This window comes from Callionymus lyra, chromosome 16 (assembly GCF_982586985.1).
Source record: "Callionymus lyra chromosome 16, fCalLyr1.hap1.1, whole genome shotgun sequence".
Classification (NCBI taxonomy): Eukaryota; Metazoa; Chordata; class Actinopteri; order Syngnathiformes; family Callionymidae; genus Callionymus; species Callionymus lyra.
The window spans coordinates 17053390-17075023 of record NC_141833.1 but is presented as its reverse complement, the minus strand read 5'-3'; the positions used below and the strand labels follow the sequence as shown (position 1 = coordinate 17075023).

The following is a 21634-nucleotide window of genomic DNA, read 5'->3' as shown; positions in this document are numbered from 1 at the left end:
GATTAAGTCGTACCTTCATTTTTTTATAAAGTCTCAAATGTCTTCTTAGTTTCAAACTCAATGAAATACTTGTTGGTAAACTTTAGTCACATCATCACATACTTTTAGTCTCACACTTATTTCGGTGGATTATGAAGAAAAGAGCTGAGCTAAGAGACAGAACCGCTCGACCGCGCCGATCCGTGCGACACATGTAATCCAGACTATAGATTATAATCTGTGAAAAAATGCATTTTAATTGCACGAACATCATTTAACAGATGGAAAAATGGTCGTAACCACTTAAACGTCGTTAAACATTTGCTTCTTTGTAACATAAAATTCACCATAACAACACAAAAACATCAATAACTGGATAAAAAAAAAGCGTGATGCCAGATCAATATCTCGACATCATAACTGTACAAACATGTCGTATATAATCAATTTATAATCAACAATTAATGATTCATTTTTTTTCCTTTAAAAATAACTAAAAAATCGGATTTGTCACGAGAGTACGTTCTACTCTGGGACTTCACTTCCACTCCCGAGCAGCAGGGGGCGCTCTTCTTCATGTGTGTGGTCCAAAAGTTACGGGGTGCAGCACCAGCGAGCCAGCTCTTGGGTGCGACGACACGAGTATAAAAGGTACCGTGAGTCAGATGATCTGCGGCTGCAGCAGGACGGCCCTGGAGTGAGGCAGCGGCCGCAGGAGTCCGTTGCTGTAGTAGAAGTGGTTGGTCAGCGCCTCCGACAGCTGACACACACTGTTGCAGTCGTCCAGCTCCTCGGGGGCGGGGGGCGGGGGAAGACCACCCCAGTCCTCCTCGGAGGACGGAGAGTCTCCTCCTCCTCCTCCTCGGAGCTGGTCCGGCCCTCGGCCGTCTATCCTGTCGTCTCGCTGGACCTTGATGGGGACCAGGGACGAGGGGAGACCGGAGTCCTGGTGGACGACTGGAGTTAAAGGTCACTCAGTTTTTTAACCGTTCTGACACGTCAGACACTTTCTCACACTTATTCTGTCTCACACTTATTCTGTCTCACACTTATTCTGTCTCACACTTATTTTTTGTCTCACACTTATTTTGTCTCACACTTATTTCGTCACGCTCTTATTTTGTATCACAGTTATTTCATTACACAGTTATTTTGTCTCACACTTATTTCGTCGCACACTTATTTCGTCACACACTTATTTCTTCTCACACTTACAGTATTTTGTCTCACTTATATTGTCACACACTTATTTCGTCACGCTCTTATTTTGTCACGCTCTTATTTTGTATCACAGTTATTTCATTACACACTTATTTTGTCCCACACTTATTTCGTCGCACACTTATTTTGTCACACACTTATTTCGTCACGCTCTTATTTCGTCACGCTCTTATTTTGTCACGCTCTTATTTTGTATCACAGTTATTTCATTACACACTTATTTCGTCACGCTCTTATTTCGTCACGCTCTTATTTTGTCACGCTCTTATTTTGTATCACAGTTATTTCATTACACACTTATTTTGTCACACACTTATTTCGTCGCACACTTATTTTGTCACACACTTATTTTGTCACCCACTTATTTTGTCAAACACTTATTTTTTATCACACTTATTTCTTGTCACACACTTATTTTGTCACACACTTATTTTGTCACACACTTATTTTGTCTCAAACTTATTTCGTCTCATACTTATTTTGTCTCAAACTTATTTCGTCTCATACTTATTTCGTCTCATACTTATTTTGTCACGCTCTTATTTCTTGTCACACTTATTTCATCTCGCACTTACTTCGTCTCGCACTTTACGTTACACACTTTCAGTGTCAAGATGCTTTTTGTTTTTAGTTTTGACATTTTTAGACACATTTTAGTCACACTTTTAGTTCATTAATTTGGTCGCACACTTAATGAAATACTTTTGGTCAATTTAAGTCACAACTCTAACAAAGTTCCATCATCACACACACACACACACTATGTTACACATGTGTAGTCTCACATTTGTCATGCATTCCTGATCAAACACACAAGATAGTCGTGCATTTACATACTCACTCACTCACTCACTCACTCACTCACTCACTCACTCACTCACTCACTCACTCACTCACCAGCGACATGTTGCTGCTCTTCACGTACGACTCCACCCTCCTCCGTCGCTCCTCCGTCTCTCCGTGGCTCCAGACCACGGGGCGGCCCAGCTCGTCCACCTCCACCCCGCCTGCGTTCCCCCAGCGCCCCGCCAGAGTGGACTGGCTGCTCTTGTAGACCGGTCGCTCCTGCTGGAACCACACGAGAGAACATCTTTAAATTCCTACGGCAGTGAACGCAACACTCGTGACATCCATTCAAATGTAACATTTTTTAAATATAGTTTGTCTTCTTGTCACTGAGCATGAGCAGAACTACTATTTAAATGTAGCTTTACTTCTTCTTCCTGGTAAAATGTCAACACTAAATAAGAAGTTAAGTTAAGATAAGTTTAGAGAGACACTGACCAGAGACATCTCGCTCTTGATCCTGCTGTCCACGCGCAGCAGACCGTAGTCCTCCGCCTGCAGGGGGCAGCAGCGAGTCAAAGTTGGAGTCAAATAGTTGTGTAATAGTTTAGTGTGTGTGTGTGTGTGTGTGTGTGTGTGTGTGTGTGTGTGTGTGTGTGTGTGTGTAATTGTGTGTCTGTCTGTAAGTAAGTTAGTAAGTCATTTTTGTGGGTGTGTGGATGTGTGTGCATGCGTAGGTTTGTGTGTGTGTGTGTATCTGTATGTGTGTGTGTGTGTGTGTGTGTGTGTGCGATGTGTGTGTCTGTCTGTCTGTCTGTAAGTAAGATAGCAACTAATTTGTATGTGTGTATGGATGTGTGCGTGTGTATGTGCATGTGGGTGTGTGTGGATGTGTGTCCATGCGGATGTTTGTGTGTGTGTGGATGTGCATCTCTGTGTGTGTTTGTGTGTGGATGTGGGTGCATGCGTGTGCGTGTGTGTGTGCATGTGTGTGTGTGTGTGTGTGTGTGTGTGTGTGTGTGTGTGTGTGTACCTGGGATCTGGGGTCAGTGCTCACAGAGTTGAGTCTCCTGAGGGATGTGTGTCTGGAGAGACTGTTGATTTCAATCCTGGAAGAGAAGCAGCAGAATATTTAGAGGAGTGAAGCATCACTTGGAGGATCTTTGATGATCATGAACGACTGTGTGTTGTTTTTTAAAAACATTATTATGATAAAGGATGTTAGTCATGAAACATTTACTGTTATTCCAACAATTAATCAGACACTTTAAGATAAAAATATATAAATGATTAGTATGAAGGTAGATTTGTGATTATATTTCAATCAAAAGAAAAAAATTAAATAAAAAGAAAAACAGTTATAAAAAATAGTTGATACTCAAACAATACATATGACTAGTCTTTGAAAAAGGGTAAAAAGTGTTGATTTTTTTGGGGGGGAAATATTTATTTTGATCGATTTTTCTTTTAATTTAAAATATTTATTTCGATGAAATCAACTAAAATACTTCTTTTTACTGAAGCAACTTTTATTTGTTTTGAAACTATTTAATTTTCATTGATGCAAATCTTTTTGATTGAAGTTTTTTATTCCAAATATTTTATTTTGATTGATCTTTATTTTTACTTAAAATATTTCTTTCCATTAAAGCAACTGCTATTTAATTTTGATGTGAAATGAAATGTTATATCTAGTTACATGTTTGAATGCTTTGTTTTAGTTCCGACGAACAATGCAAATATAAAACATAAAAATAGTTTTAATAGGACTTTTTTTTTAACGTTGTAAATGATGAAAAGTATGATGTTAACTTTTCACTCTTTTATTTAATTATTCAAAACTTTTTTTAACTTTCTCCACAATTTTTATTTAAGGTTAAACTGTGACAAACTTTGTTTATACTAGTTAAGTAACATTAATAAAGTGGTTTAAAACAGTCTCGACTCTGAACTCACGTCTTCTCGGTGAGCTCCAGCTCCAGCTTCCTGTTCTTGCGCTGGTGGTGTCTGTTGACCAGCAGCAGCACCAGGACCAGAACCATGACCGCGGCTCCGGCCAGAGCTCCGAAGATGATCAGGTAGAGGTTCTCAGCTGAGATCACCAGACCTCGAGACTTTGCTGGAGACGAAACACAAACTTTGAAAGATGCTGAGAACTGAGCGGTTGTATATTTCACCACCAGGGGGCAGCAGAGTCTTACGCGCGCTTTGATTTAGGAGACCAGCGACACAATTAGACACGTGACAACATTAATATTTAAAATATCGATAAACTTAAATATCTGGATGTTTTTCATGATACTGTATTGATATTCACCATCACTATGACGATTGTTTTTTGCTTCCTATCAAATCATATTGTTATCATAGTCATTTTAACAAATTGTGTTAAAAAAGAAAGAAAAAGATTCCATTTAAAAAAAAATAATAATAAAATATTCACATGCAAATATTCACGCGTTTTTTTTTTCATTTTTGTGTTGCAATTAAAGTTCCGGATGCTAGATGACAGTAGTCTAAAAGTAACAATGAATTCCTGCAAGATCCCAGCGATGACTGAGGACGAGAGGATACAGTGACTCCAGCAGTTTTTAAAGCTGATGTTTTGGACATATTTTGGTTAAAAACAAATGAAATCAGTTACGACTTCGTCAAGAGTCATGTGGTCTGTAAATTCTGCAACACCAGAGTCAAGTACTCGACAATACTACACATATATACTTGTTGTATTTATATATATATATATTCTAGAGGAGCCCTTGGACTTGATTGACTCAGTTTAATTTATATATATATATATATATATATATATATTACTCAGTTTAATACACATTTAATTAATAAATAAAAATAATTATAATATAAAAATGTTATTTGCTATACAATCATATTTCTTATTGTTCATTTGTGTTTCTGATTTTAACAAAGTGTGTAAAAATTAGAATTACTTTACAAATTAATAATTCATCATTTTTGTTAAACCTTCTTCGCAACTTACAGGAATAATTAAATCCTGCGATGACTGAGGACGAGAGGATACAGTGACTCCAGCAGCTTTTAAAGCTGATGTTTGGACATATTTAGGTTTGAAAACAAATTAAATCAGTTACGACTTCATCAAGAGTCATGTGGTCTGTAAATTCTGCAACACCAGAGTCAAGTACTCGACAATACTACACATATATCCTTGTTACTACAGTATCACTATATATACACCGTACAATACACAGTATATATAATCTCGAGAATCCCTTGGATTTGATTGACTTAGATTAATTTAACATTTATTGTCGATAACATGAATTCAAGTTTTGTAAAAACATAGACCAATTTAATTATAAGTATTGATACACAGATATAAAACACAAAGAACTACAATCAAATTTGAAGTTTGTAGAAGAGATTCAGTTTGTTTTGACACGTGTCATTCTTGGTGAAAAAATCAAACACAAACTCTTGTTTGTCTTGTAGATTAAATACATGTAAATACATGTAGATATATATATAAACAAGTATTCAATTGAACAACAAGGTGTCAAACAAATAATCCCCCCTGCAGCTGATCACATCAATCAAACCCGCGGCGACGACATCCCATAATTCTCACCCGTCACGGCCATCAGGAAGTCCGTCTTGCTGACTCCGACCACGTTGACGGCGACGCACTGGAAGACGCCGCTGTCGTTGAGGTGGAGGCCGCGGTCGAACTTCAGGGTCCCCCCTGCTGAGCTCACCCCCTCGGGGAGGTCTCCCCCGCTCCTGCGTCACATGACCTCACGGTGAGAGATGCTGCCGCGTGATTGGCTGTCGACTCTCCTCACACCAAACATACACTTCAAACGACGACAGACGCCAGAGATGTTTGTTTTGTTTGCGGCAGACGTTTGCTCTCGTGGCTCCATCTGATGTTTTTTTAACTTTATTTACAATACTTTTTTCTTGTTTATTATTGTATTTGTTTATTTTGAATATAACTATTAATACATTTTAACTTAATGATCAATTAAAATGATTAATTGATCCTTTTGGAAACTATTAATAACATACATTTTTAAATAATATTCTTTAAAACCCTGTTGTATTACATTACATATGTAGTATGTTTTTTTAATTATTTGATCATTTTTACTATTTTTCGTTGCAAAAAAAACGACTTAACAGAACACATGAGTTTAAATACTTTTTCGTATTAATATTCAACAGCACTGTTCCTTTTATTGGGGTTAAAAAAGGACTTTGTTATTTTCTATAAAATCATATTTTCTATTGTTCTTTTGTGTTTTTAATTTAAAAGAAAAAAAAAGGTTTTATTATTTTAAATAAATAATTATTCATTTTTGTGTTTCAATTAAACTTCCTTCGCAGCAAAAGGAAGAATTAAATCACGCGAAAACCACAGCGATGACTGAGGACGAGAGGATACAGTGACTCACAGCGATAACTGAGGACGAGAGGATACAGTGATTCCAGCAGCTTTTTAAAGCTGATGTTTGGATATATTTTGGTTTCAAAACAAATAAAAACAGTTTCGACTTCGACTAAGTAACAATATATTTAATTCTTCTTTGCAAAAAAGCTACTTTAAAAAACACATAATTTAAAATAATATCCAAAAAATACAAATATTTAAACTTGACTATGTTAAATATTTTCTCACAGGAAGTATTTATGAAATAAATGTTAATAAAAAGCTCATTCACATCCTAGTTTTGCAGATTTTCTTTTTTAAAAACAGGATTGTTGCCTTCAGGAAGCAGAGGAACGATGACAAGACTACGAAATCAGGAGACTAAAACATTATGACCACCACACTCAACCAATACTGCTGCACACGCGGTGAGGTGTGTGTGTGTGAGTGACACAAATTAAAAGGTTCTTGTGAAACTCAACACTTTCTGCTGAAACTCACGCTGACACCCATCGAATCAACAGAAGAAGTCGAGCGTTCAACAGAACCAGTCGGGCCTCAGTCAGTCAGTCCTGGTCAAACAGTTCCTCACCAGAGCAGGTTTCTCCTCCGAGAGGAGTCGAGTTGCTGCAGACGCTCCCCTCAACCCGCCCCCCTCGATAAATAAAAGTGGAGCTGGGTCAGATTCCCCGTCCCAGGACCCCACCTAGATTTTCTCACAGGCTCTTTAGAGTCGCAGATTACAATCTGACTGAGGAGGAGCTCCTGGAGGAACTCGACAGATCAGATTAGAATCTTGTCGTTTTGGCTGAGAAACAATGAGTTGGATTGAAGCCCAGAAGATTCAGATGCGTGTTATTTAATGCAATCGAGAAAGTTGTTTTATTTTAACATATTTTTTAAAACTGAGGATGACTTGATGATCTGTGATTTTGTTGTTTTTCTCTTTTGTTTTTGTTTTTATTTTAATTCTTAGTAAACCAGATTATTAGTTAAAACATAGTTTTAGAGCCATTTTCAATGTGTCTAATGTTTTTTTTACTTTATTTAGAACACTTTTTTTCTTGTTTATTATTGTATTTGTTTATTTTGAATATAACTATTAATACATTTTAACTTTGTTAATCCTTTTGGAAACTATTAATAACATAATATTTTAAATAATATTCTTTAAAACCTTTTATTATTTGATCCTTTTTACTTTTTTTCGTTGCAAAAAAAACTACGTATTATTATACTTATTCGTATTAATATTCAACATCATTGTGTATTTTATAGGGTAAAAAAAGGACTTATTTATTTGCTATATAAAATCATATTTTCTATAGTTCTTTTGTGTTTGTTTTTTTTTTTTAAAGAAAGATTTTATCATTTTAAATGAATAATTAATCTTTTTTGTGTTTCAATTAAACTTCCTTCGCAGCAAAAGGAAGAATTAAATCATGCGAAAACCACAGCGATGACTGAGGACGAGGGGATACAGTGACTCCAGCAGCTTTTTAAAGCTTTTTTTTTAATTCTCATTAATAAATTTGTATTAAAATGAACTATATAACTAGACATACTTCTGGTTTTAAAATAATTTATATCTTCCAAAGCTTATTTTGACCCTTTTATTTATTTATTTTTGGTCATTTTTGTTTTACTTTTTTCTCTATTTTTGCTGTTTTATGTGTAGCATCTCGTCATGAATGTATTTTTCGACTGTTTTGTGTATAAAAAAAAGGGGAAGAAAACCCATAGCTGCTTGTATTACAACATCATTATATTGTGTATCTGAATTGCCAACAAATGCACAATAAAACGAATTAAAACCTTTTTTTTAGATATTAAACCTACAATCATTTGTTGTTTATTATTTCATTTATTCCATCAATTTATTGTTTGTCAACATATTACTCCATTATTGGCTGTTACTCACAATATAATGTAAAATAAGTTAATCAACGTAACATATAAATGTTTTATAAATACATGTTTTTAGTTTATTAAATAAGTAAAAGCTCTTTGGAATAACATCAGTTTTACTTTCCACTTCAGGTCTAAACTGTTGTTTCTTCATAATATTTATTTTATTACTCATGCTTCTAAAATAGGAGCCTGAAGAAGAGTCGCGAAGATCGTCGTCTCTCAGCCGTCGACGCTCACAACGAAGCCTCGTCTCTCATTAAAGTGCAGACTCAGCGATTTCACAGCCTCACACTTATACTTATAGTCGCCGGCTGTCATTAAGAGATCAGGGATCGTCTCCCGCTCTTCCTCCCTCCCTCCATCCCTCCCTCCCTCCCTCCCTTCAGCTGGTACGAGTGGCAGGACGTGGAGTCGAACCAGCAGCAACATGAATAATAAAGTCAGTTGAAGTAGAACTCGACGTGCAAAGAGGAGTCAAAGTAGTTTTGTTACAGTGAAATAAAGATTAAAAGCAGAGCTTGTGATGGAAGCATCAGTATTTGTTTGAGCAGTAGTAGTACTGGAGGCGATACTAGTTGTTGGTATAGTAAAATCAATAGAGCATAGTTTTAAAAAACACTTACACAACACATATTACCATTAATAAACTATTGATCCGTGTGTGTATCGCAGCATAGTTGGACAACTAGTTCTCTTAAAAAAAAGTAATTACAGTAAATAATACTTTGTATTCTCTAACCTTCTTATTTATTGTTTGATCAATATTATTCTTGGTCATTTTTGTTTCCATTTTTCTCTTTTACAGCTGTATTTCCAATTTTTATCCATCTCTTCATGTATGTATTTTTGACAGTTTTGTTTATTTGAAGAAAAAAGAAAAAGCTATTGTTGTTTACATGTTTTTGCTGTGAATAAGTATTATTTTGTGCAGTAGAATCAGCAAGAGTACTAATACAAGTAGTAGTGGTAGAAATATTGTTTTTCTTTTTTATTTAAATATTTAAACCTTGTTTTTTAAGTTTTATTTAACTAATAGATTTAATCATTTTTATATAAAAAGGTTGAATTTTTTTTGTTGTTGTTATTATTTAATAAAAAAGATTAATATTTTCAAAATGAATTTCTTTTTACACATAAAATTTCGATATTCTAAAAAAAAAAAAAAAAAATCGAAAATAATAATCTAAATTCTATATTTTTAAATTGTAGCCTTTTAAATGTAATATTGTCTAGTGGAACTACTGTACCAACAACTTTATATTGAATTTAAAAGGCTACAAATTAAAAAATATACAATTTAGAACATACATTTTTTAATTGTTGGCATAAGAATATCAAACTCTATGTGTAAAAAAAATTATAGCTCTTGCTGGAACTATTTCAACAACATTATATATTGAATTTAAAAGGCTAATAATTAAAAAAATATATATTGAATTTAGTAAAAAAAAGAAAAGAAAGAATTATTGGAATTAGAAGAACTCTATGTGTGATAACATATATAATTAAATTAAATTATTTAAAAAAAAAAGTTTAAATAAAAAAAAGAATTCACTCTTCTGACAGCACTGCTCTGCTTCCATAAATCCGATCATCTGAATTTGTCAACTAATATGATTTAAAATGCTAAAAAAGTATCTTGTTTTGTAGAATAAATACATGTTTTCTGCTTGGATGAGCATTCGTAGTGTCTGCCCACTCTGACTGAGGAGTCACACGTGAACGTACCAGGTCCAGGTGATGTTGTCTGCAGGAGGGTTTCCTTTGCCGTCACACGTCAGCTGCACCTCCTGCAGACCCACGTACAGGTCTTCGCTCTTCGCGCTGATGCTGGCGTCAGGTGGGTCTGAGGGAGGAACACAGTCCAGAGGTCAGAGGTCAGAAGATCTCAAGGGTCACGGGATTGGACTCACAGTGGACCTCCAGGGTGTTCCTGAGCCTTGTGGGCTCGTCCAGACCGGGGTGGGACACCAGACAGTCCAGACGCTTCCCGTTCATGCTCCTCAGCGGGTGCAGCTTGTAGTAGCTGGACGCCGACCCGTCCTCGCCCTCGTGGTCCTCCACCTGACCCGGCAGGTCCGTGTCCCAGGTGAGGCGGGGACGGGGGCGGCCGGCGGCCCGGCAGGCGGCGGCGAGCCGGAACGACTGACCCTCCACCAGCACCTCGGGGTACACGGAGGAGAGCGGCAACTCTGAGGGGAGAGGACCAAGACTTCAGGACAGGATTCCTTCGTGACTCACCAGGAGACGCGACGACATTCCTGGTCCGACCTCGTCGCGTTCAAGATAATCACCTGCTGCGCAAGAGTTCATGTCAACTCCACTGTAATGGAGATCAGAACCAGAACATCTGGTCCAGTGACATCTGTCACACTCGACTCAACCAGGGTGTACTTTCAGAACATTGTTGACGTGGAACATTTATTTCTCTTTGTTTCTCTTAATAAGAAAATAACCCGGAACAATGTTGAAACTTCATTTGTTTTTTTTTAAGCACTGAATGATTTGCTTCATTCAATTCCATTGACCAACTACTTGATCCAACTTTCAAAAATGTAACTAATTAATTAATTTCATTAAAAAAGAAAAATCATGCTCAAATGAATGAATTTTATTTATTTAAATCATTTAAAGTCCATAATTCAATATTCTTTAATATACTATATATATGGTCTAGAAAGGCGCTATATAAATAGAGATTATTATTATTATTATTATTATTATATGTATATACAGTATATATAGTCTCTTATTTTCCTTATTTAATTTTTATTTTTTTAATATGTATTCTAGTGCTGTGGTTCCCAAACCATGGTCTGGGGACCACAACCGGTCCAAAAGGCATTTGTTACCAGACAAATAAAAAATATTATATAATTTTGTTTCAGTCATTTATATCCTTTCGTGTAAGACACACTTTGCTGACCTTTAACCCTTATTTCCTTTGAGTCAAGGTGAATGACATCCCTGGCTTCCAGAAATACATATGCAGTGCTGGAGGTCGTTGACCTTGACCCAAAGGAAATAAGGGTTAAAGGTCAGCAAAGTGTGTCTTACATAGATCTTGAACTTCTATTGTATCATCAGTGTGTGTTTCTACAAAACTCTCTTTTCATTGAAATATTGGCATTAGAAAAGGATCTTAAGCCCCACCCACTGAAAACACCTGTTTTTCTGGAGATTAAATCTTGTTTACCATTACCACGCCCACTCTGCTGTGATTAGTCAAAGGTTTCTCATCGTGCATTCCTCAATCCTAGAGGTCTCCACCTCCAAGGGACTTGTTGTATAAACAAAGCGGGGTTTGATTACAGCTGGGCTGGAGGAGGAGTGAAGCCATTATTACGTCATAATGAACTCTTGTAACCTCTCGTTTGCCCAGATTTTAGATAGGGGAGAACTTAAGTTGAAAACTTGGTCATGATCAGGGACTCACTGCATCTTGGAGAGGAAGACTTGTAAGTCGTGAAAGTATCGGAAGTAACATTCGTTCCTCTCGTTTCAGTCAAGTTGAAAAACATTTTTGTGGACACAGACATGTATTATGTACACAATTCAACTTCAAGTCGTGACTGACGTTAAAGGCAGCAACAAGTGTTTAAATGTCACATGTTTCTACATAAATACTTTTTTTGTTTGGTCTCTTCCTCCGCGACTGGTCGGACTCGATGGTGAGTCACGGGTCACGACCGGAGTAGACGCTTCCACGACATGTAAACACCGAGGCGGCGTCACAGAGACTCCCTCGCCGTGTTTCCAGTATTAATGACGCCGACGTAAACAGGTAGTTAGCATTAGCGGCGGTAACCCCGGCCGGATTAAAGAGACAAAAGAGCGACGGCAGAAGCTGCGTGGAAAGGAACAGGAAACAACATCAGTGCGAACATGTTTTTCCAATCAAACAAAAACATGAAATCATCTTCACACGAGCTTAATGTACGAGCAACGGTTTGAGGATTTCAACACTCCAGGCTTTCTCTGTGATCTTTAGATCGCTTCGGCTTCACCGGCGTGTCGGGACAGGACAGACCGTCAGCTGACGAGAGAGTGACAGCAGGAGAGGTTTTGATACCGTCTTGAAGCATCGGAAAGATCAGAGATCTGTGCTGCAGAGCTGAGCTAAGAGGTGACACGTACCAATCAAACAATCTGTTCTTCACTTGAATTGATAAGAGAATAGGTGATTAAATATTGATCAGAATCACCATCTGTAGTCAAATGACTACACAATAGGGGGGTTAGAAAATATTGACACAGCATTCAAATCATATATATTTTTAACCGTAGTTCTTTTATGGTTTACAGTTCAATATAGTGTGTCTAAAATAAAATAATTCAATTATTATTTACAATTAACAAGAAAGTATTCACAGCCTTTGTTCATTTTTGTGTTGCAATTTAACTTCCGGCCACTAGATGGAAGCAATCATTACGTCCTCCGCCGCCAAAGGAACATTGAGATCTCACGAGATCCCGAAGATGACTGAGGACTAGAGGATACAGTCGACTCCAGCAGCAATGAAAGCAGTTACGACTTCGTCAAGAGTCATGTGGTCTGTAAATTCTGCAACACCAGAGTCAAGTACTCGACAATACTACACATATATCCTACAGTATCACAATATATAGTATCATTGTCCCTGTATCGTAATGCCTATCGTGTCGCCAGATTCTTTATCCAACTTTATCGACAGGAATAATTTAAAGTTTGCTCACTACTGCCCACTGCTGTGCCATTGAGCTCATGGCTGTCAACAATATTTCAAATGCTTAAAAAGGAAAAGCAAATTCTAAACTCTCAGGGGGGTCTTTCCAGTTTATATCATTTTTATTATTGACATTTTTATCAGTTGTTTTTCCAAAGCGTAACCTCCTCTGTTAAGTCGAATTTGTTTAATTTAATGTTTATTTTTTAAGTTGAATGTACTTTTTTTTTCACCTTTTTTATTTTAATCACTGTAAACTTTGTTTTGAAAATATTATTATTAAGCTACCTACACTGTTTGTATATTCTTTTATCCTTTTTAAAAGCGTCTTTTTATGATTTGTTCATTTCTTTTTCGACCTCCGAGGTTTTTTTATCGTCTACATTTAAAACCTTTTCACTCCAGCTGCACCTTTGAAGTCTGCTCCACCCATCTTATCTGGTTTGATTCACGAGCTAAAGTGGTTATAAATCCTAAATACGGCTCAACCCCGAGCGACCTCTCGGCGAGGGCGACCCGACGACACCGGGAAGTAAAAAAACAACAAAATGAATCTCACTCCAGACGGAGAGGGTCATCTTCATCTCGAAGTTCCCGAGGGGGTAGGTGGAAATGTGGCAGATGTAGACGCCCTCGTCCGACTCCTTGGTGATGGGGATGAGCAGAGCCGAGTTCACCATCGGGTCGCTGTCCTCCATCTTCACGCGGTTGGAGTACGAGCCGAAGGCTGCGGACACAAGGTCAGAGGTCACCATGTAAGTTCGACTAAAGTTATCAACCGGAATTCTCACCTGTGCGCCCGTCCTGGAAGTGCACCGTTATGATCTGCTCTTTGGTCTCGTCCTTGAGCTGCTTGGACCAGGTGACCTGGACCACCTTCTCGCCGTTCTGCGGCTGGTACCGGCACGGCAGTCGGGTCACGGCGTCGGCCATGGAGCGCAGCGACGTGCTGCGGCGAGGAGGTTCGATGAATCTGCTCTTCACGCTCACGGCTGCAGAGAAGAAGAACGGATCGGAAATAAATAGCAAATTAATAACATTTATATTTCATGCATTTTCAAATTATTTACGCCATCAATTTGTTTTGTTTTTATTCACATAATTTTATAAAAATTCAAAATTGTATTCTGTACTTTTATCACCGAAAGAAACGCCTTTGTTGTGTTTAAAACAATGGAAATAATAGTGTCATGATTTTTATGTAAAATAAAAGGGAGCTGAAGAGAGGAAAGATAGATAGATGGATAGATTGACTTTATTATTCCCTCTGGAGAGCTACTTCGGGAAATTGGGTTTCCCAGTTCGGTACAGAACAAAGTGCAAGTATGAAGAACAAGGGTCAAAGGAAATAAAACAAAGAAAAAGATTTTAAAAGGGACACAAAGATTTACATTAAATAAAACACATCATATTTTCGCTTCACTTCTGCCCCCAAACTCAGAATTAAACAGTCTAATAGCACGAGGAATGAATGAGTCCCTGAGTCTATTAGTGTTGCATCATGGGAGGAGCATTCGCGCTCAATCTGCTTCTCTGTTCACCGATGACAGTGTTGAGAGGATGATGTCATGATGGACAGTAGCTTCTCCAGAGATCTATTCTCAGCGACTGTCACCAGTGAGTCCAGCTTCCTCTACATGGATATGAAGAGCAGATGTGAGGGAAAAAAACGAATGAGAAAGAGGAAAAAGTTGCGCTAAGAAAACATTGGATGAGTGGAAAGTAGAGAAGAGAGGAAGGACAAGTGGAAGAAAAGAAAGGCTTAAAGTGAGGAAAAAGACATTCAAAAAAGAGGATGGGAAAGAAAACTGAAGTTAGACGAAGCATGTGCTACTGAGGAAAGAAGGAGAAAAAACTAAATGTGAGGAAAGTAAGTAATTTATATGACAAAGAATTTAAAACAGTTATACAAGATAATTAAAGTAATAAGAGTTTACTTGGTGTTTTGGTTGCAATTAATTTCTATTCCTATTGTAATATTTATTTATAATTTTTTTTTATTTATTTACGAATGTATTCAATTGGTATTATATAGTTTTGTATTGTGTTTGTATCATTTCGCTGCCAACGATGTACGAGACGCAAACATGGAATTTAATTGCAGAACAACAGTCTGAATAACGTTGTTCTTTGACGGTGTAGATATTTTTACTTTGTTGTAAATGAACAAATGAAAAGAAGTTGGAATTATGAAGAGCTGCAAAGAGAATTAAAGGCAGAGGATCTATGAAGGGTGAAGATGAAAGGAGAGAATAAGGAACACCAAAGAGTCAAAGGGAGGAAAATATGGATGTATGAAAAAAGGGAGGAGAAAATTCAAAAAGAAAATTAGGATAACAATTGTAGACATGAAGAAGAAAAGTGGATGAACAAAATACAGAATAGAGAAAAACAAAAATAGGAGTAAAAATAAGATTTTTAGGAAAAATAGGGGAAAAGGAAAGAAAGAAATAAATAGGCATAGAAAAAAGGAGGGTTGAACAGAAAATCAAGAGGAAGAATGGAAGGACGAAGGGAAGAATCTAGGGAAGAATGGAAAGAGAAAGAGATGATGATATGACCTTGACCTATGTTCTTTGTCTTTGTCTTTAGACTTAGATTGTGTCATCTTGTTCTTCCTCTTTATGTTCTTCTTATTTTATTTTTTATGTATTATTTTTTATTGTTTATGAAAAATTGCTGGCTATTGTAAAAAAACAATTTCCCAAAGGAGACCTCCTGAGGGATCAATAAAGTTTTACCTTACCTTACCTTAGTTTAGCTTGAAAGCAAAGGAAATTAAAGTAAAGGAAGGAAGAAAAAAAGGAAGGTGGGAGGAAAGTCTGTCCCAGAATGATGGCAAAAAGAAAGGTAGGAAGAAACACAGACAGGTAGGTAGACAGACAGAAAGGTAGGTAGACAGACAGACATGTAGAGAGACAGACAGGTATAGAGAGAGACAGACAGGTATAGAGACAGACAGGTAGGTATAGAGACAGACAGGTAGGTATAGAGACAGACAGATAGGTAGAGAGACAGACAGGTAGGTAGACAGACAGACAGGTAGAGAGACAGACAGGTATAGAGAGAGACAGACAGGTAGGTATAGAGACAGACAGGTATAGAGAGAGACAGACAGGTAGGTAGAGAGACAGACAGGTAGAGAGACAGACAGGTATAGAGAGAGACAGACAGGTAGGTATAGAGACAGACAGATAGGTAGAGAGACAGACAGGTAGGTAGACAGACAGACAGGTAGAGAGACAGACAGGTATAGAGAGAGACAGACAGGTAGGTATAGAGACAGACACTTTCCCACACAAACACTTGCACTTTGATTTGTGGACTGAATCAACTCGTGGTTACTGATCCACCGAGTCACTGAGTCACTGAGTCACGTGGGACTCCGGCTGATAAAAGTGGACAAAAGAGCCTCACAGAGGGGACGCGACCCCCGACCCCTTCCTGTCACACTTCACCTTCATCCGGGAGACAAAGTGAAGCGACTCCGACCCCGAGTCTGTCCCGGAGACACGGGAACCTGTCGCACCGTCCAGTTATTAATCACAGCAGGAAGAAGTGGGTCACGACCGAGACCGTGACCGGGTCTGTTGTGGCCCCGTCAGTGAAGGATGTGTCTACACAGGACGGGTCAACAGTGCGGTTCTCATGTGGGCTCAAGTATAGTTTGGCTCACGAGTGAGGGGAGGATGAAACACCACTTTCAGTTTCATGTTAAGTTAATTATATTCTGGAACATAACTATATATCAGAGAACAAGGGCCTAAGACTCACTGGAGGTCTCTTGAGGACATCAACAAAGTTTTATCTATCTATCCATCCATCCATCCATCCATCTATCTATCTATCTATCTATCCATCCATCCATCTATCTATCGCTGACACCACTGAAAGAAAACGAGGACTCAAAACAAGAAGACGACAAAGACCGAAAATATGTTTGCTACACAATAAAGTTGTTGGAATACTGTACGTTGTGTATTTACTAGAGGTGTGTATTGGCAATAAACTGCCGATACGATAACGTATCACGATACAGGGGCAACGATACCATATATCGTGATACTTTTGTAACAAAGATATATTTGTAGTATTGTCAAGTACTTGACTCTGGTGTTGCAGAATTTACAGACCACATGACTCTTGATGAAGTCGTAACTGCTTTCGTTTGTTTTTAACCAAAATATGTCCAAAACATCAGCTTTAAAAGCTGCTTGAGTTCACTGTATCCTCTTGTCCTCAGTAATCAGGATGTAATAACTGCTCCAATCTAGCGGCTGGAAGTTTAATTTCAACACAAAAATGAACAAACACAGTGTATGTTTACATGTAAAGTGAGTTAAATGATTTAATTTTATGCATATGTTATTAAAATATAACATATAATATATATGTCCAAAACATCAGCTTTTTAAAAGCTGCTGGAGTTAACTGTATCCTCTAGTCCCCAGTCATGGAGGTAATCTCACAGGCTTCAATTTTACCTTTGAGCTGTGGAGGATGAAATGATCCGGCGGCCGGAAGTTTAATAGCAACACAAATAAAAATAAATCGATACCGTGCTGTTGAATATCGATACAGTATCATGGAAGAAAATACTGCCATATATCGATGTATTGATATATTCTCACACCCCTAGTATTTACTTTGTGTTTTTAAATCGACTTTGAAAGATAGACTTGTAAAACAACAACCTAACAATCTTATTATGCAGTCACACAAAGATTGGTCGCACACTTTGCAGATGACCGACCTCTGACCCGGGGCCACCCACTCTGGCCCGGGAATGTCTCGGAATGGGGAAATCATACGAGGAACCGCCACAACCCTGGGTCGTGAGAAGAACTCTCTCTCGAAGAAGAAGAAATCAAGCAAGTAGGTTCCGATCTGCGGTCGTCAAGAATGTGCCGGAACCACATTCTGTCTTTGTCGCTTTGTCGCCTCCACTCCTGCAGCGACAAACACGTCGCTGAACTATGTTGACGTCCCGGGCGTTCACACCCACGTGTCCAGCAACTCACTCCAAAACCATCCTGCACCAGGACCAGCTTTGAGAAGGGATTTCGTGATTCTGAGATGCGTCACAAGTTCCACTTTCGTACACAATCCGTGTCATCGAAACTTTACTGGTCGAAACAATCGAAACTTTAAGCGCCTCGGCTACATTAGCGAGTTGAATTCGAGGTCTGAATAACTAAAGGTTCTCACTGCGAGCCATTAACTCAAACTTTATTTACATCCTTTAATTGACAAATGAACACACAATCCTACATGCTTGCATATAAAACACACAATCCTTCAACTTCTATTAAGACCCTCAACCTCCTGGAACTCCTGTAGTTTTATCTTTACCTTTAAAGTATATACTTTATTGAATATTGTTTTGATTGTTTAAGCGCTTTGTGACCCTGGTCTGGAAAAGCGATATACAAATAACAATTAATTACTTACTTACAATCCTACATGCTTGCATATAAAACACACAATCCTTCAACTTCTATTAAGACTCTCAACCGGATAAACTAGGACACACAATCCTACATTACACAACTAAGTCACATGATTCTATATACCTACACTAAGACACACACACAATCCTTTATACAGATACTTATTGAGGAACATATGTCTGCACACTTCAACAAACATGTTTTCAAGAGTTTTGCGCTACATATTTTAAACTAATTCAAATTACCAAAACAATTTTACTAAATATAAAATAAATATTTAAAAAAACTTTATTGATTTTTCGTGCAAACAAAGTATTGTCTCAACCTCATGCTCTCAAACCAAAAACCAAATAAATTTAAACCAGGATTACAATAAATGGCAGCAGTTAAGACACTGGAAAGATCTTAAGAAGGCGTTTATGGAGTTACAGTCATTATTTTTAAACACTATTTTCAGCATGAAATATTATTTACAGTCTCCTGCGAGGCGTGACGACAAGACACAACAAGAATATCTGTGTATTTTTAGTGTTTTTAACCTTTTTTTAAACAAATACTTTTCTTCTTATGGTGAATAATAAATCACACGTTTTGACTACTGTCAATGTTATTACTTTTTCTGTTGTTTATTTAAAAGGAAAACATTGACAATGTGTCAATAAAGTTCTATTTAGCCATCTATCGAAAATGATATATTTAATTATTTTAAATACGTTATTTAAAGGTTCAAAAGTCCACATAACTTGAATTCTACTCGAAAAAAAAAACAGGTACATAAATAATACGTTTAAATGTATTTTAAGTCACGGTTTTGACCATATAAAGACATAAAGCGCTATTATTATTGTAGCAGCTAGCTTAGCATAAATTACGTTTAAAATCCGAACATTTAAATTTGTTTTAATTTTATTATTTTATTTTACATTTTAAGTCGTTTGAGTCGTCGCGTACATGTCTTTATGTACACGTGTTTTGACGCTATTTTTTGCACTTTAAATGCGCATAAATTCACTTAAAAACACCGTGGAAGTTGAACGACTCACCGAGGACGAGCAGCAGAACAACACAGTTCGCCATCTTCAAGTCCAAAGTTAAATCCAGGAAAATGATCGACTTCAGTCCCGCTGGTGTGTGGAGGCTCGGACAGGTGAGCACAGGTGAGCACAGGTGAGAACAGGTGCTTTCTTCTCCTGCTCGAGTCCACAAGTGTCAGTGGTGTCGCAGCTCAGCTCAGACGCAGGAGGAGCGACTGAACGACTGAACGTCTCTCTGCTCTGTCAACGTTCAGTGAAAAACACTTTATTTCATCACCACGTGTTGTTCTTTTACTTTATTATCTCTTTGATGTCTTTTGTTACGTAGATTCTTTTTTGTTCCTTTATAGTGTCTTTGTGATCATTTTTACTTCCATTATTAGTATCAGCTCATTCATTTCTAAGCTAATGTAGCAAAGCTAATAGAAAGCTAGCTATTTGAAGCTAACAATGTATTTTTTGTAGCATTATTTTCATTATAGTATCTTTAAAAAATCTGCAACTACTGTTATTATTTATTGTCATATGCATCTGTATTAATAATTTCAGTTGTTGTATCGCAATTTAAACTTAAAATAGTATGTATCACAATTGTTTGTTAATATATCTAGCATTTAATGTATTATTTTTGTTGAATTTACGTTATGATTTATTTTTAAATTATATTCTATAATCTTTTTTTTTAGGTGGTATTGTTGGTTTATTTGTTTTGTTTTTTTAATATGTGTTCTGTATATTTAATCTTTTTTCGATGATGATTATGATGATGATGATGACGAAGATGTGGTTGATAATGATGATAATGATGAAGATAATGTTGATGATGATGAAGATAATAATGATGAAGAAGATGATAATGATGCTGTTATGATGATGATGAAGATGCTGTTGATGAAGATGATGATAATGATGCTGTTATGATGATGATGATGATAATGATGCTGTTATGATGATGATAATAATGATAAAGATGATGATGAAGATGCTGTTGATGAAGATGATGATAATGATGCTGTGACGATGATAATAATAATGATGAAGATAATAATGAAGATGATGATGATGATGATGATGATGATGAAGATGCTGTTGATGAAGATGATGATAATGATGCTGTTATGATGATGATAATAATGATGAAGATGATGATGATGATGAAGATGCTGTTGATGAAGATGATGATAATGATGCTGTGACGATGATAATAATAATGATGAAGATGATGATAATAAAGATGATGATGAAGATGCTGTTGATGATGATAATAATGATGAAGATGATATTAATAAAGATGATGATGATGAAGATGCTGTTGATGATGATAATAATGATGAAGATGATGATGATGCAGTTGATGATGATGATGATGAAGATGCTGTTGATGATGATGATTTTGATTATAATGATGAAGATGATGATGAAGATGCTGATGATAATGAAGATGTTGATGATGATGAAGATGCTGATGATGATGAAGATGCGGTCGATGAAGATGTTGATGACGATGATGATGAAGATGTTGATGAAGATGATGATGAAGATGTTGATGATGATGATGATGAAGATGTTGATGATGATGATGATGATGATGATAATGATGAAGATGTTGATGATGATGATGATGTTAAGGTAAGGTAAGGTAAAACTTTATTGATCCCTCAGGAGCTCTCCTTCGGGAAATTGTTTTTTTCAATAGCCACAGAAAATAAAGCAATTTTTCATAAAAAATAAATCAAAATAAAATAAAAACAGGAACATAAAGAGAAAGAACAAGATGATACAATCTAAGTCTAAAGACAAAGAACAAAAATCAAAGAAAAACAACAAAGACAAAGGATACAAAGATTAACATGGAGCAGAACATCCAGATACTCTCACTCCACTCCTGCCCCCGAACTCAGAATTGTACAATTTAATAGCCCGAGGAATGAATGAGTCCTTGAGTCTATTTGTTTTGCACCTGGGTAGGAGCATTCGTGCTTCATCTGCTTCTCTGCTCACTGATGACAGTGTTGAGAGGATGACTGTCATCGTCCATGATGGACAGTAGTTTGTTCAGTGATCTCCTCTCAGCAACTGTATCAATAGTCAATAGTTGATGATGATGATGAAGATGATGAAGATGTTGATGACGATGGT

At 37.0% G+C, this 21634-nt stretch overlaps 1 protein-coding gene across 3 annotated transcripts; it reads right to left on the bottom strand.

The window, feature by feature from the left end:
• Positions 1-210: 210 nt before the first annotated feature.
• nectin4b (nectin cell adhesion molecule 4b) lies at positions 211-19702 on the bottom strand. 3 transcript variants are annotated; one of them, XM_087810605.1, is made up of 11 exons: positions 19505-19702; positions 13803-14003; positions 13571-13738; positions 10219-10497; positions 10034-10151; positions 5594-5745; positions 3943-4105; positions 3020-3095; positions 2485-2541; positions 2098-2268; positions 211-925 (listed from the first exon to the last, which is right to left on the bottom strand). In XM_087810605.1, exons 1-11 carry the CDS (start codon positions 19536-19538, stop codon positions 641-643), a joined length of 1704 nt encoding a protein of 567 aa, XP_087666731.1. In that variant the 5' UTR covers positions 19539-19702; the 3' UTR covers positions 211-640. The 3 variants fall into 3 exon arrangements, with proteins under 3 accessions (XP_087666731.1, XP_087666732.1, XP_087666733.1); XM_087810606.1 differs by having other exon boundaries at positions 2098-2265; XM_087810607.1 differs by having other exon boundaries at positions 721-936.
• Between the last annotated feature and the right edge of the window lie 1932 nt (positions 19703-21634).